The 14433-nt window shown below is 51.8% G+C and overlaps 1 protein-coding gene across 3 annotated transcripts in view; it reads right to left on the bottom strand.

Moving 5' to 3' along the window:
- Positions 1–14433, bottom strand: part of RNF43 (ring finger protein 43) — a 131031-nt gene that overhangs the window by 49337 nt on the left and 67261 nt on the right. For all 3 annotated transcript variants that reach the window (XM_030536405.1, XM_030536404.1, XM_030536402.1), the window contains exon 2: positions 12991–13113. In XM_030536405.1, the coding sequence (XP_030392265.1) occupies positions 12991–13113 (123 nt within the window). The remainder of the gene's footprint in view (positions 1–12990; positions 13114–14433) is intronic.

Genomic DNA, 14433 nt, shown 5'->3' on the forward strand with positions numbered 1-14433 from the left:
TCCGCCCCTTTCAGCCGGCTGTACACCTCCACGGCTGTGGAGTCCAGTAAGGGGGTGAGAACTGCGATCCTGTCTGCAGGGTCAACCCTGTGCAGCTCGCAGGCATTCTCAAAGGCCGTCAGGAAGGTATCTATGTCCTCCCCCTCCTTACGCCGGGGGCAGCAAGTGCTTATCAAAGCTCTTTGTAGGCTTGGGTCCCCCCTCACTCACCGCAGCCGGGGCCTCACTGCTCCTCAGCTGGGCCAGGTCCAGCTCATGTTTACGCTGTTTCTCCTTCTCCTCCCGCTCATGTTCACGCTGTTTCACCTTCTCCTCCAGCTCTCGCCTCTTTAACTCAAGCTCCTCCCGTCTCAGCTCCCTTTCATATTCCAGCCGCCTCCGCTCCACGGATGCTGAGCGTCGCCGGGAGGATCCCCTACTGGGGGGTGAGCTTCGCCGTGAGGCTCCCCTGCTGGCCGGGGGTGTCACGGTGCCCTCGGTATACACTGGGCTCCCCCCCGCCCTTCCCCTATGCCTAGGAGCGGGGGGGTCTGCATCTGCTCGGCTGCTTCCCTCAGAGACAGGGCTCCGTTCATTCGTGCGGTCTCCCTGCTCCAGCTGGGCAATCAGCTGGTCCTTGGTGCGTCTCCCTGGGCGCAACCCCCTCTGCTTGCACAGCTCCAGCAGGTCACACTTGCGCCGCTTGGCATACATCTTCCTGCTGGCCACTCACAGGCCGGGGTGCTCACCGCTCCCCACGGTTTCCAGGGGGACCCCTAGTGCACCAGCCCTTCGTGAGGTCACCACCTCTCTGCCAGGGTCGAGCTGCCGACTCCTCCGCCCCTGGGACCGCTCGCTGCAATCCCCCGGGGGACCCTGTTACTGCAAAGTCCTTCTCACTGGGCACACACTCCCAGGGGTTAATCACCCCTTCGTTTTACTGCTCCCCAGTCACTTACTGCAGGAAGCGCCGTCCACGGGGTGCAGTATCTCCCGCCGCTGCCACCAGTTGTCACGGAGTGTGGGGGAGCCCGGCCCTGCACCCCTCTTCCTGGGACCCACAGTGACTCTCAGCCAGCCAGTAAAACAGAAGGTTTATTGGACAACAGGAACACAGGCTACAGCAGAGCTTGCAGGCACAGTCAGGACCCCTCCACCGAGTCCTTCTGGGCTTTCAGGGTGCTTGGATCCTAGCTAGGATCCCCTGAATTCCACCCACACAGCCCCAAGCCCAAACTCAAACTGCTTCCCTCCTGCCACTCCCTTCCTTTGTTCCCCTTCCCGGGCAAAGGTGTTGACCTTTCCCCTCCCTTACCTAGCTCAGGTTACAGGCCCTGCATCGTCCATCCCCTAAAGTCCTCCCCTGCTCTCCCACTCCCCACACAGACAGTCCCTACTGCATCACACTCTGGCTCCTGCATTACCCGACACTAGGCTTCTCCATGCTGTATTTCGAAGCACAGAATGAGATCTCCAGCCTCCTGGGAACTGAACCCTGGCTGAGTGCAACGTGGGTCTCTGGCTCTGAGCACCTGAGCAAACCAAGTGGGATCCCTGGCAAAAGGTGTTGTTGTTGGAGTCTCTGATATATGCCATCATGTGCCAGCAATGCCCCTCTGGCTTGTACATTGGCCAAACCGGACAGTCTCTACGCAAAAGAATAAATGGACACAAATCTGACATCAGGAATCATAACATTCAAAAACCTGGAGAACACTTCAGTCTCTCTGGTCACTCAATAACAGACTTAAAAGTGGCCATTCTTCAACAAAATAGCTTCAAAAACAGACTCCAAGGAGAAACTGCAGAACTGGAATTAATTTGCAAACTGGACAGCATCAAATTAGGCCTGAATAAAGACTGGGAGTGGATGGGTCACTACAAGAACTAATTTCCCCCTGCTGATACACCTTCTTGACAACTGTTTGAAATGAGCTACCTTGATTACATTGGCCTCATTAGCACTACAAAAGTGATTCCCCCCTTTGATATTCACCTCTTCTTGTCAACTGTTGAGAATAGCCCACTTCTGCCTTAATTGTATTGCCTCATTAGCACTGACCCCCCACTTGGTAAGGCAACTCCCATCTTTTCATGTGCTGTGTATTTATACCTGCCTCTGTATTTTCCACTCCATGCATCTGATGAAGTGGGTTTTAGCTCACAAAAGCTGATGCCCAAATAAATGTATGAATCTCTAAGCTGCCACAAGGACTCCTCGTTATATGAGAGTCAGTTTGTTTCAATGGTTCTTCCTGTGCAAATGTAAAATAATGAGGAATCCAAGATGTGTCCACACGCAGGGCAGACATGGTCATATGTTTTTGCCACAGCCTGCTTTCTTCACTGACGCTTCTCTTTGGCTCTTTCTGGTCTGCTGTTCTCGATGGCTTTAACCACAGACCAAGAGGTCTGCCGCCGCTCTGATCTGTCAGCAGCAGCAGCTTCCCATGTATTCGGGTCAACTTAACCAGCTTTAAGAGAGTCCATACATCATTTTTGTTGGCCTCCCAGCACGTGCTCCCTTTCACAACTGTCCATAAGATCTGGCTTTGGAGAGTTGTGTATAGTCCATACATATGAGGTGACCAGCCCAGCAAAGTTGTGTCTGTATGATTAGGGATTCAACGCTAGTGACACAGCACTGGTCCAGGACTTTGATGCATGGTATCCTGTCCAAACACTTCATGTTACAGATGAGATGCAAACAGTGCATATGAAAACTCTCTAGTTGTTCCTGCTTTAGAGTGTCCACATTTCACAGCCATAGAGAAGAGAGCTTAACACAACTGCACAATAGACACTCATCTTGATGTGAAGTTGAATGCCTCTCACATGCCACACGTGGAGACTAAGTCGACCATAGGCAGAATTGGCTTTAGAAATGTACTGCATCATTTCATCACTGATCATAGCAGTATCAGATAAAGTGCTGCCAAGATAGCAAAACTTTTCTACAGCATTAAGCAGTGTGTCATCCATTGTGATTTTGGGAGCAGAATACATTTTTGCTAGCACAAGCTGGTAAAACACTTCAGTTTTTTTGAGACTGATAGAGTCCAAATTGCTTTGCCAGTCTAGATTCCCGGAAAATACCCCAGCAATATGTCACTAGTCAGGGGCTAAAGGACACCCTCTGCTCCAGCCCTTACAAATGGAGCATGCACACGTGGGGGGATGCAACACACACAACTTGGAGGGGGCAGGGAGAATTCAGACAGGCGTGAAGGTGGGGGAAGGTCTCACACACACATACATTAACCCTGTTGGGTGGTCCTAGCACTGATTTCCGTAGGGTTCTATTGGCATGACACTGTGTCACCAAAGAGTAACAGAGACAGACTTTGCTAGGCTCTGCTGCAGTGGGTAGGCTCTGCCTAGACCAAGGCTTCACCCTGAACTTGAGATATGGTTCCCTGCCTCCACTGCCTGGAGCATGCATTGCTGACCAAATGGGACATTGCCTCATAATGTGATGTCATCTCTGCTGTCGCTTTACCCCCTAGGGTTAGCCTAGACCATCTAGCATATTTTCAAACCAGACCATCCTTATCCGTGCTAAGGGCAAAATCATATCTCACAACGTGCTGGCTCCACTGTGACCGTCTACATGGTTCTGACACTGCTTTGTGTCTCCCAGTTTCCATATCTAGTTTGTGGTCACCTGGTGAGAGTTGGCTTTAACTTCTCATATGTCACGCTGGTGAGGGCTCTATTATCACAATAGTTCTGTGCAGGGAGCCATACCAGATCAGCTTGTGGGGGGTTGGGATGTGGAATTCCCCAGGTATTGTAGGTTTATAGGTTTTGCTCTGATGTCTTGAACATTTCTGGGCTTTCGGTGGGTGGTTTGTCCACTGGCCAGGAGGGTGGAGTTGTAAAACTGGAAGGTGATGCTACAGGAGGGACAGGGCTCTCATTGGGATGCAAGTTTTGGCCCTCTGCTGCTTTGTGGTGAGTGCTTGCTACACAAACTGCACAGCGGGGCTTAAAGTGTGTGCGGGGGAAGGAGACACTGGGATTCCAGATCTGGCAAAAATATCATTTAAAACTCAAGTCAGGTCAGTAAGGGGCATGCTCTCGGCACGGTCTTACAAAGCAGCTGCTCCCAGAGTATGCTAGACCTGCCACCTGTCCCAAAACACTTTGAGCACTGCTGCACTAGCCTCTCTGCTCACTGCACGCAGGCTGCACTTCCCCCCAGGACTGACAGAGCCAGGCCACCAGGGTCAGGAATTAGAGGCCATTGTCCCAGGGACTTTGTTCCCTGCCAGCCTCGGAGTGGTCTTTGGCATAGAAATAGTTAATGGCTGCCTCTTCTGGAAGGAAGGAAGGAAGGAAGGAAGGAGGAAGGAAGGAAGGTGAACAAAGTGCAGAGCAGGGATGATCTTACTCACGCGGGGTGCTTTGATCTGAGCGTCCTTGGGAGAGCATGTGCAAGCATGTATCTGCCAGAATTGCCACAACAGGCTTCACAATTACAGTGTGTGCCTCTAGCTAAGGGGTCAGAGGTGAGAGCCAGAGCTTCCCAGCTGTAAGATCAAAGGCAGCACTCCTGCACCGTGGCTGCCCTGAGGTAAGAGGCATTCCCCAACCCAAAAGAGGATGTTACACAGAGAGTTCAGCTCCTTCTTCCTCCTGCCAGGCACACACGTCCCTCTTCCCTTCTCTCCTGCTTGGGCTGCAGGGGCTCTGGAGAGCAGGGCTAGGAGAAAGTTTGGGAACTAAGATGGCAAATCCAAGGCCAGGGGATTAGGATTGAGGGCTGAGGATCAGAGAAGGGATTGGGAGCTCTAGAGTTTGGTAGAACCAGATTGGGAAACTGGGTGGTGGAATAAGAGGCTCAGAGCAGGCTCTGGATCAGGGAGCGGAGTCATCAAAGGATGCTCAAAGTTTGCCAGGCCCTGAGGACAAACAGGACTTTCAAGTAGTGAATGCCACCCAGTGGGAACCAGTCAGCATGCGCTGGACAGCAATCGCTTTTAGAAGGATTTTCTCCGGTTAAAGACAGAGGAGACGGAAGAAGCAAGCAACAGGAGCTGGGCAAATGATTCTTGACAAATAGCTTCTCTGCAAAGGTGATTGTTGGGAATTCATTTGTTATTCAAAATCGTTTGACAAATCTTTGCTGCAAACTCTTAGGTCAATGGGCTCCTCACAAATCATTGGCTGCAGCTTGCTGTTGGAGTGCTGGCAGTTTGTTAGCCGGGCCATGTAACTGGTCCCTTCAGCCACATTCCATTGCTGGTTTCCATGACGGAATGGCCTGATTTCTAGTCACTTTGGATGCAAATCCATACTGGCAGGAATAGTCCTGAACTTCTGGCTTTCTGTAGCCATCCTTGGAACAAAAACTCACCCACCATCACAGAAAAGAAACACACAAGACTGGCTGCAAACACACGTGCATCAGAGGGGCAGGTGAATAATTCCTCACAGTATCTGCCCAACTCTTCAATTAACTCTCCCTGTGCATCTTAATCACCTGGCTATTGATTTTCAGGTTTGGATGCCTCATTACTGGAAGGAGTTCAGAGAAGAGCAGCGGGAGGGATCAGGTGGCTGGAAGGTGTGACTCACAGGGCAAGACTGAAAGGGCTGATTGTGTATTGCTTGGCTGGGTGACAGCGAGGGTGGAGGTTATGATAACATTTTACAAAGGCCTATTCTTATCATCATTTATATAGTGCTGCAATTATATCTGCAATGCGCCACCACAGGAAACAAAAGCGAGATCCCCTTCCTCAGACAGCAGGAGCTGGTACCCCAGCACCGACTCCATGCTTCCCGCTTCCCAGCACAGGGAGTCCCGCGGAGCGAGAGGAGGTGTGTTGAATACAGAGCAGGAGGCTGCTCCACCAGCGGCATGCAGGGAGTCTACATCTGGGATGAAGGGGAAGAGAGCGATGAAGACTGAAGCTTGGGAGGACTGTAGAGCAGGGAGATGTGTGGGCAGCGCTGTGGGGTGGAGTTGGGCAGAGCCTGCTGGCTGAGTGCTCGGCCCTGACGTGGAAGCCAGCGAAGGGCCTGAGGGAGCTGCGGAGGCACAGCCTGAGTGGTGCACAGAGACGTGACCTCTGCCAGCAGAGCGAAAGGAGTGAGGAACTAAAACCTCATTTACTGGACACATCTGCCCATACGACAGGGCTGAGCTACGCTTGTCGTCGGGCTTCTTTGGTTCAGGGCCCCACGTTGTGGGAGCCCTGGTCATTGACAAGTGCCAGGAGTGAGGTTTCAGACCTGCACAGGGAGAGTGGGATGACGTTTGTCACAGTCATGTTAACTGGTCAACAGACAAAGTCCAGCCCTAGTCAAACCCAGTTCTGAAAGCAAAATGTAGCCCCCAAATGGGGTGGTGCCCCACGAGAAGAGTCATTCCCAGCACGGCTGACGTCCCCTGGCAGCAGGCGGGAAGGGGAGGGGGCTATGACCCCCCCAGTCACCCTGGCAGCCCCCCCCAACCAGTGGGAGAAGGGGAGACCACAGCAATCCCCAGCAGACAATGAGGGGGCAGAAGCCAGCCAGGCAGACAGCTGCCGGGAAAGCCAAAGGAGGCGCAAATGGCTCAGTGTTACAGGGGGGTCTCCCAGCTGCGGGCCAGCACAGCGCTCCAGGCCCCGCACCTGGCCTGTCTGCAACGCCGGCTTGCAGACCGGCCTCAGGCGGGACAATCCACTTCTCCTGCCACAGCCTACCAGCCCCAGGACACAGCCCAGCTCTCCAGCCACCGCCTGCAGCCACAGCGGCTCGGGATTTGGATCCAGAGACCAGATCTGCCCTGCCCGCAACTGAGCCCGCGAGTTCCAAGTTTTACAGACTGTCAGCACCGTTCAGGGAGGGAGCGGGTGGCTAGTCCCTCTCCAGCAATCCCCGGGGAGGGCCTTCTGGCCTGCACCGCTCTCCTGACCGCTCAGCCAGAAAAGGCACCTGCGTAAGTCCCCTGGAGTACAGTTAGATGGGTCGTTAGGGCTTAATCTTGCACCCGGAAAGTACCTGGCATCTGCAATAGGTCAAGTCCTGCACTGCCAGGTCCCTGGATGATCAAGTGTGTTTGCAATGCAGGGTCGGTGCAAGGCAGTTTTGTACCCTGGGTGAAACTTTGCACAACCTCCCGCCTGAGCTAACCCCCTCCACCCCCTTGTAGCAGCTAACCCTGCCCACCTGCCCCACCCACCCAAGGAGTCCCCCAATCCCCTATGGCAGCTAACCCCCACCACCACCCAGGGAGCCCCCCTCCATGGCAGCTAACCCGGCCCGGGAGCCCGCCCCAGCTCTCCTCCGCTGAGCATGCCGGCGCCGCTCTAATTCTTCTCCCCTCCTAGGCTTGAGCAGACTTAGAACGGGGGCTGTGTGCTCAGCGGAGGAGGCAGAGTGGACGTGATCTGGGGCGGGGAGCGGTTCCCCTGTGCCCCTGCCCCGTTACTGCGGGTGGCCCTCCCCGCACTCTCCCCCCCAGCTCACCTCCACTTCACCTCCTTGCCTGAGCGGGCTTTTGGGTGCCCTCAATGGCTGCCTAGTTTGCCTAAGTGGTTGCACCAGCCCTGTTCTAATGGCATCTCCTCCCAGGCCTGCAGCGTGTCCCCATGTGCACCCCCAGATACCTGGGACATGGGAGTCAGACAGAGCAGAAGGGGAAACACTGGTGGGCAGGAACACTGGGGTGTGTGTGGTCACATGACCTGGTGCCCTTCAGTAATTAACAAGCATTATTGAGACAGCTCATCAGTTAAATCCATTAATATTGTACTGACTGTATATTTCTCTGTAGTCAGAGCCTGATATATCGTTCCTAGTTATTGTCTTTAACCCGTTTGCTTGTGTGAGTTTGAATTATTTGTGACTCAAGTGTGATAGTCACGGCCTTACTGTGGGTAGCCCCTCGTCTCACTGTAGACCCAGCTAAGTAGCTTTATTCTTAGCACCCCAGGAGGAGGAGTCTGGCACCTCCTAGCAGCACCATGAGATGAGCCCAAGCGACAGAAATGACTGGAGGCCCCTACTCCTGTTTTCCCATCTGACAGGTACTAAGCCAGCACCAGAAGGAGACTTACAAAAACAACCAATGCGAGTGACTATACGCTGGGCACTGCACTTACCCCGAGACCTAGTCATGGTAAAGAAAGCAGAGTTGCATTTGCTTCAGGAATGTTATCACCGTGACACAGACAGAAAGGATCAGGAACGGGACAGGAAGAATGAGCACGTTACTGGGCAGTGCCACATTGCTGAACTTGCCTGTGCAGTCATTCCCCACCTGATCGCTGTGCGCCACAACTAGTGTTCCCGTCCAAAGGCTCAGCAAAAGCCAGTGCTATGGCCACAGCCCTTACCTAGGGGAACTGATTTCAACTTCCAAAGGAAGTGTTGACTTGATGTGAGAGACTGTACTGCAGCTTTCATTCTCTGTGCCTTGCAAACATTGCCAAGTTCAGCCTCCCACCGCCGGGGAGGTAAGGCACTGCTGTGACCCCCTTACACAGCTGGGAACTAAGGCACAGAGAATTACGGCCAGAATGGTCAGAACTGCTCAGCACCCACACCAGGGACAGATATTCACAAAGGATCAGCACATCGTTCTCTTAAGGCAAAATTTTCACAGGTGTCACAATGGGAGCTGCTGGGTGTTGAACACTTTTAAAAATCCTTTTATTTAGGTGCCTAAATGGGAGCGGGGCACTTGACATTCCAGATCCAGCCGTGGGTGCTGACCACTTCAGTCTGGCTCTAAATGCATTTAAAATGCAGCCCCATGCAACTTCCCCAAAGTCCCACAGAAAGGCTATGCCAGAGCCAGCAACAGAACGCTGATCTGTTGCTAAGGCTGTCAAGCGATTGAAAAAATTAATCGCGATTAATCGCACTGTTAAACAATAATAGAATTCCATTTATTTAAATAGTTTTGGATGTTTTCTACATTTTCAAGTATATTGATTTCAGTTACAACACAGAATACAAAAGGTACAGTGCTCACTTTATTTTTTTTATTACAACTATTTGCACTGTAAAAAACAAAAGAAATAGTATTTTTCAATTCACCTAAGACAAGTACAGTCGTGCAATCTCTTTATCATGAAAGTTGAACTTACAAATGTAGAATTAAGTACAGAAAAAAACGCACTCAAAAATAAAACAATGTAAAAATGTAGAGCGTACAAGTCCACTCAGTTCTACTTCTTGTTCAGCCAATCGCTCAGACAAACAAGTTTGTTTACATTTACAGAGATAAAGCTGCCCACTTCTTGTTTACAAGGTCACCTGAAAGTGAGAACAGGTGTACTCATGGCACTGCTGTAGCCAGCATTGCCAGATATTTACATACCAGATGTGCTAAAGATTCGTGTCCTTTCATGCTTCAACCACCATTCTAGGGGACAGGTGTCCATGCCGATGACAGGTTCGGCTCAATAACAATCCAAAGCAGTGCAGACCAACACATGTTCATTTTCATCTTCTGAGTCTGATGCCACCAGAAAAAGGTTGTTTTTCTTTTTTGGTGGTTTGGGTTCTGTATTCCCGCATTGGACTGTTGCTCTTTTAAGACTTCTGAAAGCATGCTCCACACCTCGTCCCTCTCAGATTTTGGAAGGCACTTCAGATTCTTAATCCTTGGGTTGAGTGCTGTAGCTATCTTTAGAAATCTCACATTGGTACTTCCTTTGCGTTTTGTCAAATCTGCGGTGAAAGTTCTTAAAATGAACAACATGCTGAGTCATCATCTGACTGCTATAACATGAAATATATGGCAGAATGCAGGTAAAACAGAGCAGGGTACATACAATTTTCCCCCAAGGGGTTAAGTCACAAATTTAATTAACGTTTTTTGTTTTTTTTTTAAACAAGCATCACCAGCATGGAAGCATGTCTTCTGGAATGGTGTCCAAAGCATGAAGGGGCATACAAATGTTTAGCATATCTCGCACGTAAATACCTTGCAATGCTGGCTACAAAAGTGCCATGCGAACACCTGTTCTCACTTTCTGGTGACACTGTAAGTAAGAAGAGGGCAGCAGCACCTACTGTAAATGTAAACAAACTTGTTTGAGCAATTCGCTGAACAAGAAGTAGGACTGAGTGGACTTGTAGATTTTTTTGTTACATAACTGCACTCAAAAACAAAACAATTTAAAACTTCAGAGCCTACATTTGCAAGTTGCACTTTCACGATAAAGAGATTGCACTACAATACTTGTGTGAGGTGAATTAAAAATACTATTTCTTTTGTTTATCATTTGTACAGTGCAAATATGTATAATAAAAAATACACCGACTTCAGTTATGCCACAGAATACAATATACATGAAAATGTAGACAAACATCCAGCCCAGAGCCCCATGCCCTGAGAGGGCCTGAAGCCCGGAGTCCCATCCCCCCTGGGGGTCACAGTTTTTCTAGGCAGGGAGGTAACAATTTTTTTTTATGTCCAAAGTGCGTTGGCAGCACAAAAAGGTTGAGAAACCCTGATTTAAAGTATAAGTCACAAGCTAGAACAGAGGAAAGATGAGCCCAGTGCTCTAGAGCAGCGGTTCTCAAACTTTTCCAACCCAAGGACCCCCATTTTGATTTAAAAAAGTTTATGGGAACCCCCCCAAAACCTCCCCGCTCAGCCCCTGCCCCATCCCTTCTCCAAAGCCCTACCCCTGCTCACTCTATCCCCCCTCCCTCCATTGCTCGGTCTCCCCCAATCCTCACTCACTTTCACCAGGCTGGGGCAGGGGGTTGGGATGCAGGAGGGAGTGTGGGCTCCAGGAGGAAGTTTGGGGTGCAGGCTCTGGGAGGGAGCTTGGGCATGGGGTTCAGGCTCTGGTTTGGGGCAGAGGATTGGGGTGCAGGAGGGAGTGAGGGGTGCAGGCTCTGGCTAGGCGGTGCTTACCCTGGGCAGCTCCCGAAAGCAACTGATTTCTAGGTGGGGGGGTGAGGGGGGCTCCGTGTGCTGCCCCGGCCCACAGGCACCACCTCCATAGCTCCCATTGGCCGCAGTTCCTGGCCAATGGGAGCTGCAGAGTCAGCACTCGGGCTGAGGACAGCACGCGGAGACCCCCTGCTTTCCCCCCCAGGGGCCACAGGGAGGGATGTGCTGGCCACTTCTGGAAGTGGCGCAGGGCCAGGGCAGGCAGGGAGCTTGCTTTAGCCTCACTGGAGTTTTAGTGTGCAGGAGGTGTTGGGAGGGAGGGGAAGGAGATGGGGAGGACAGGGGAGGAGTTGATCAGCAGGGCCTGCGGACCCCACTTTGAGAAGCGCTGCTCTAGAGCCTTTCAGGCACATTGGTCACTAGCAGAAGAGGGATCCAGGATGATGGACATTTGCCCTGGGTAAACTGGGGGCAGAAAAAAATCTGTTACATTCTCCTCTGTTGCAAAGATCCATCACATTAGTTACAGTAACTGGACATAGGACGTGGCTGCCACAACTTGCATCACTTACCAGTGTGGGGCTTCCTTCTATCCTAGATAGCTTTGGTCGTGGAACCTCTGAGCCCTGCCTGGACAGACTCAGCAAGCAGGAAGCATTGGGCCTTACCCCTCCGAGCGCTGAGATGCCTGCTCAGTCTCACTGAAGCCAAGCGGTGTTCTCTGCACGGCTACAAGATACTCAGTGCCTAGTGGCAAAGGACCCACTGAAAGGTGCCAAGCAGGAAAGAAAAGGGGCAGCACCCAACTCCTCAGCTGAGCATGTGAGGAGCAGAAACGTGTAATTCCCTCTCTCACAGCGGAGATCATAACAGACACTAATCATTGAGGACAGTAAAAAAAAACAGGCTATAAACAGAGGCCCAGTGCTGCTGACAGTACCTTACTCCAGTGAAATCAGAGGGACGCCTCGGTGACTACGGTACAGCCTCATGGTGGGGGACAGGACTGGGCCCATAATGGCTGAGAAATAAGTTGCTAAGCAGAGCCCCTCCCAAAATGGAAACAGTCCATTCTGAGGTTGCAAAAAACACTTGTCAAAATAGGGTATCTCTACATTGCAAGCTTCTGTGCCAGCCCTTCCTTTCACTCCCCTTGGAAAGCTCGCCTGCGATGCCGCGCACAAGTGTGAAATTAGAATAAATTCCAGATAAAAAACGAAGTGAGGAGACTGTCAAGGTTCCAGGCAGAACCACTGACAACGCTGCCATAAAGCTCTGTGTTCTGCCTTAACGCTGCCCTCTCGTGCGCACGCTGGATTCAGAGTTTAAAGCCGGAGGGGACCACTAGTGCATGTGGTCTGACCTCCTGTCTAGCACAGGCCATCACATTTCACCTCCTTGCGCATGGATAGGGCCCAATCATTTGTGTTTGGCTGAAGCATTTTCCAGAAAGGCGCCCAGTTTGGATTTGAAGACACCAACAAACAGAATCCACCACTTCCTTCCCAAGCTGGTTCCACCAGTTAGTCCCCCTCGTTATTAAGTATTTGTGCCTTATTTCCAACTTGGATTTGTCTGGCTTTAACTTCCAGCCCGAGTCTTGCTCTGCCTTTCTCTGCTAAAGAATCCCAATACCAGCTTTCATTACAGGACCACAGATTATGTTTTCCGGGGGAAATTGCCTCATTCAGTGCACAGGATAAATGGTGCAAAATATAACCCTTGCGCTGCCAAGTGCGGTCCTAGTGGCTGTGGCTGACGTCTGTTGGGCACATAACTGACTGGAGCGGGCAGGAGAGCACACAGCATGTGTGGAAGGGCAGCAGTGGGTGGGGAGTGGGTAAGCTGTGGATAGGAGCAGGGTTTTCTTCTGATGCTGGCTAAGGGTCACCTGTCCCGAAGAACCAAGGCTCAGATTATAAAAACGTTACGCTGTTTACACGGCTGTTAGATTCCAAGTGCTATGAAGTTTGGATACCAGGGCCAGCCAGGCTCCCACGTGCAGGAACACACTGGCTCAGAGCCCCTCCAATGGGAGCAGAAACTAGGTCAGTCCTCCTGCCAAGGGAACAGAGACCCCTCCTGCATTCCTCTTTATTTCTGCCTGTCCCTTTAGTCCCCATGGCCCAGGCCATTTCCGTTCAGCGCGTTCATGCACATACCTTGTTGGCCAATGACAGACAGGGATGCAGATCTCGATCGGGCCGCTCGAGTTTGACAATCGTGACAAAGCCGGAGCCGGTGTGCTCGTCCTCACTGGTGTTACACAGAGACAGCGGGTGGAACTGCGGGCACAAAGGAGGAGGGAACTCAGATCTCATGGAGCACAATGGGTGTGTCAGTTTTTATTATAACCAGTGTCCATCCTGCTAGTGTCTAAGTACGTGCGGGATCCCTGAACCGACATGCAAGGAGCTGAGCAGGGTCAGCTATTGGTCCAGTGACCGGGTGGGATTTACACCACTGGCCAGCAGGCTCCGGCAGATCTGCCCCAAGAATGCCGTACCCACAACCAGTGTCTCAGCCATCGAGACACCTTATGGGGAGAGAATCTCCATCAGCCAGGAGCCAAGCCCAGGGCAGGTGCAGGTGCCTTAGAAACTCCATCACAAAGCAGCAAACTCTAGTGCATTTCCCAGTACAGCAGGAGCTGGGCTAATGAAGCCGGAGGCAGGGCAGGGGCCTGATGCTCTTTAAGCTTTGCACTCACTAACCAGCCTTTGCTGTTTGGCCGGAGTTGCAGGCAACGCTTCTTAAGGGGGGTGAGTGCCCAAGAGCACAGTGGGGGTGGGGGATTAGTAGAAAAGCACAGGTTACCATGCCCTGGTGAGTTAGCTCAAGGGGTCCCAGCAGGAACTGGAACATCCGGCTCAATCCCCTACAGGCAGCACATGCTCCGATCGGAACCGTTCATCCAAAGGTCCCAACATTCTTTGCCACTCTCAGTTCTTCCAGCCACCCAGGTCGCTATCATCACCCCCATGTTACTGAGGCAGGTAGGGGCTTGTCAAAAGTCAGAGTCACTGGCAGAGCCAAGGGTAGATCCCAGGAGTCCTGATGGCTGGTTCCCCCTGTTTTGACAACTAGACCACTCTGCCTCCATGCGATTTTAGTCACATGCGCCAGGATAGTTAAAAGCAGTTAGTCTAAGAGGAGATCTCCCTCCCTCCCCAGGTTTCTGGGCCCAAAGCCACACAGAGCACGTGTATAAAGCCAAACTGCCTTTGAGCTTGCAACCGTGTCAGACACTGAGGCAAAACCACTAGAGACCCACTAGGACCAACTGCATCCCTGATATGTAAACTGCAGCTACAGACAACTCCCCGGTGCAGCACTGGTGCCGCTGTGGCTTGTGGGCTCCCACCTGCATAGTGGCCACAGAAACCCAGTGTTTGTTATCCAGCCGAGGAGGAACAGGGACACAAAGGGGGTGTAAGGAACAGAAGGAACTTCTGGGGCAGGCACAGCTGCACGTGTTCTGGGGCCAATGCACAACAGCCTATTGTCCAAGATTCACATCCTGCCTCTTGCCTGGCCAGAGTTATACGCGACAGGGGCCTGTTTCCCACCTCAAAGTTGCTGTACCACCCTCTGTGCGTCTGGTA

Source organism: Gopherus evgoodei, chromosome 17 (genome assembly GCF_007399415.2).
Source record: "Gopherus evgoodei ecotype Sinaloan lineage chromosome 17, rGopEvg1_v1.p, whole genome shotgun sequence".
In the NCBI taxonomy this organism is placed as follows: Eukaryota; Metazoa; Chordata; order Testudines; family Testudinidae; genus Gopherus; species Gopherus evgoodei.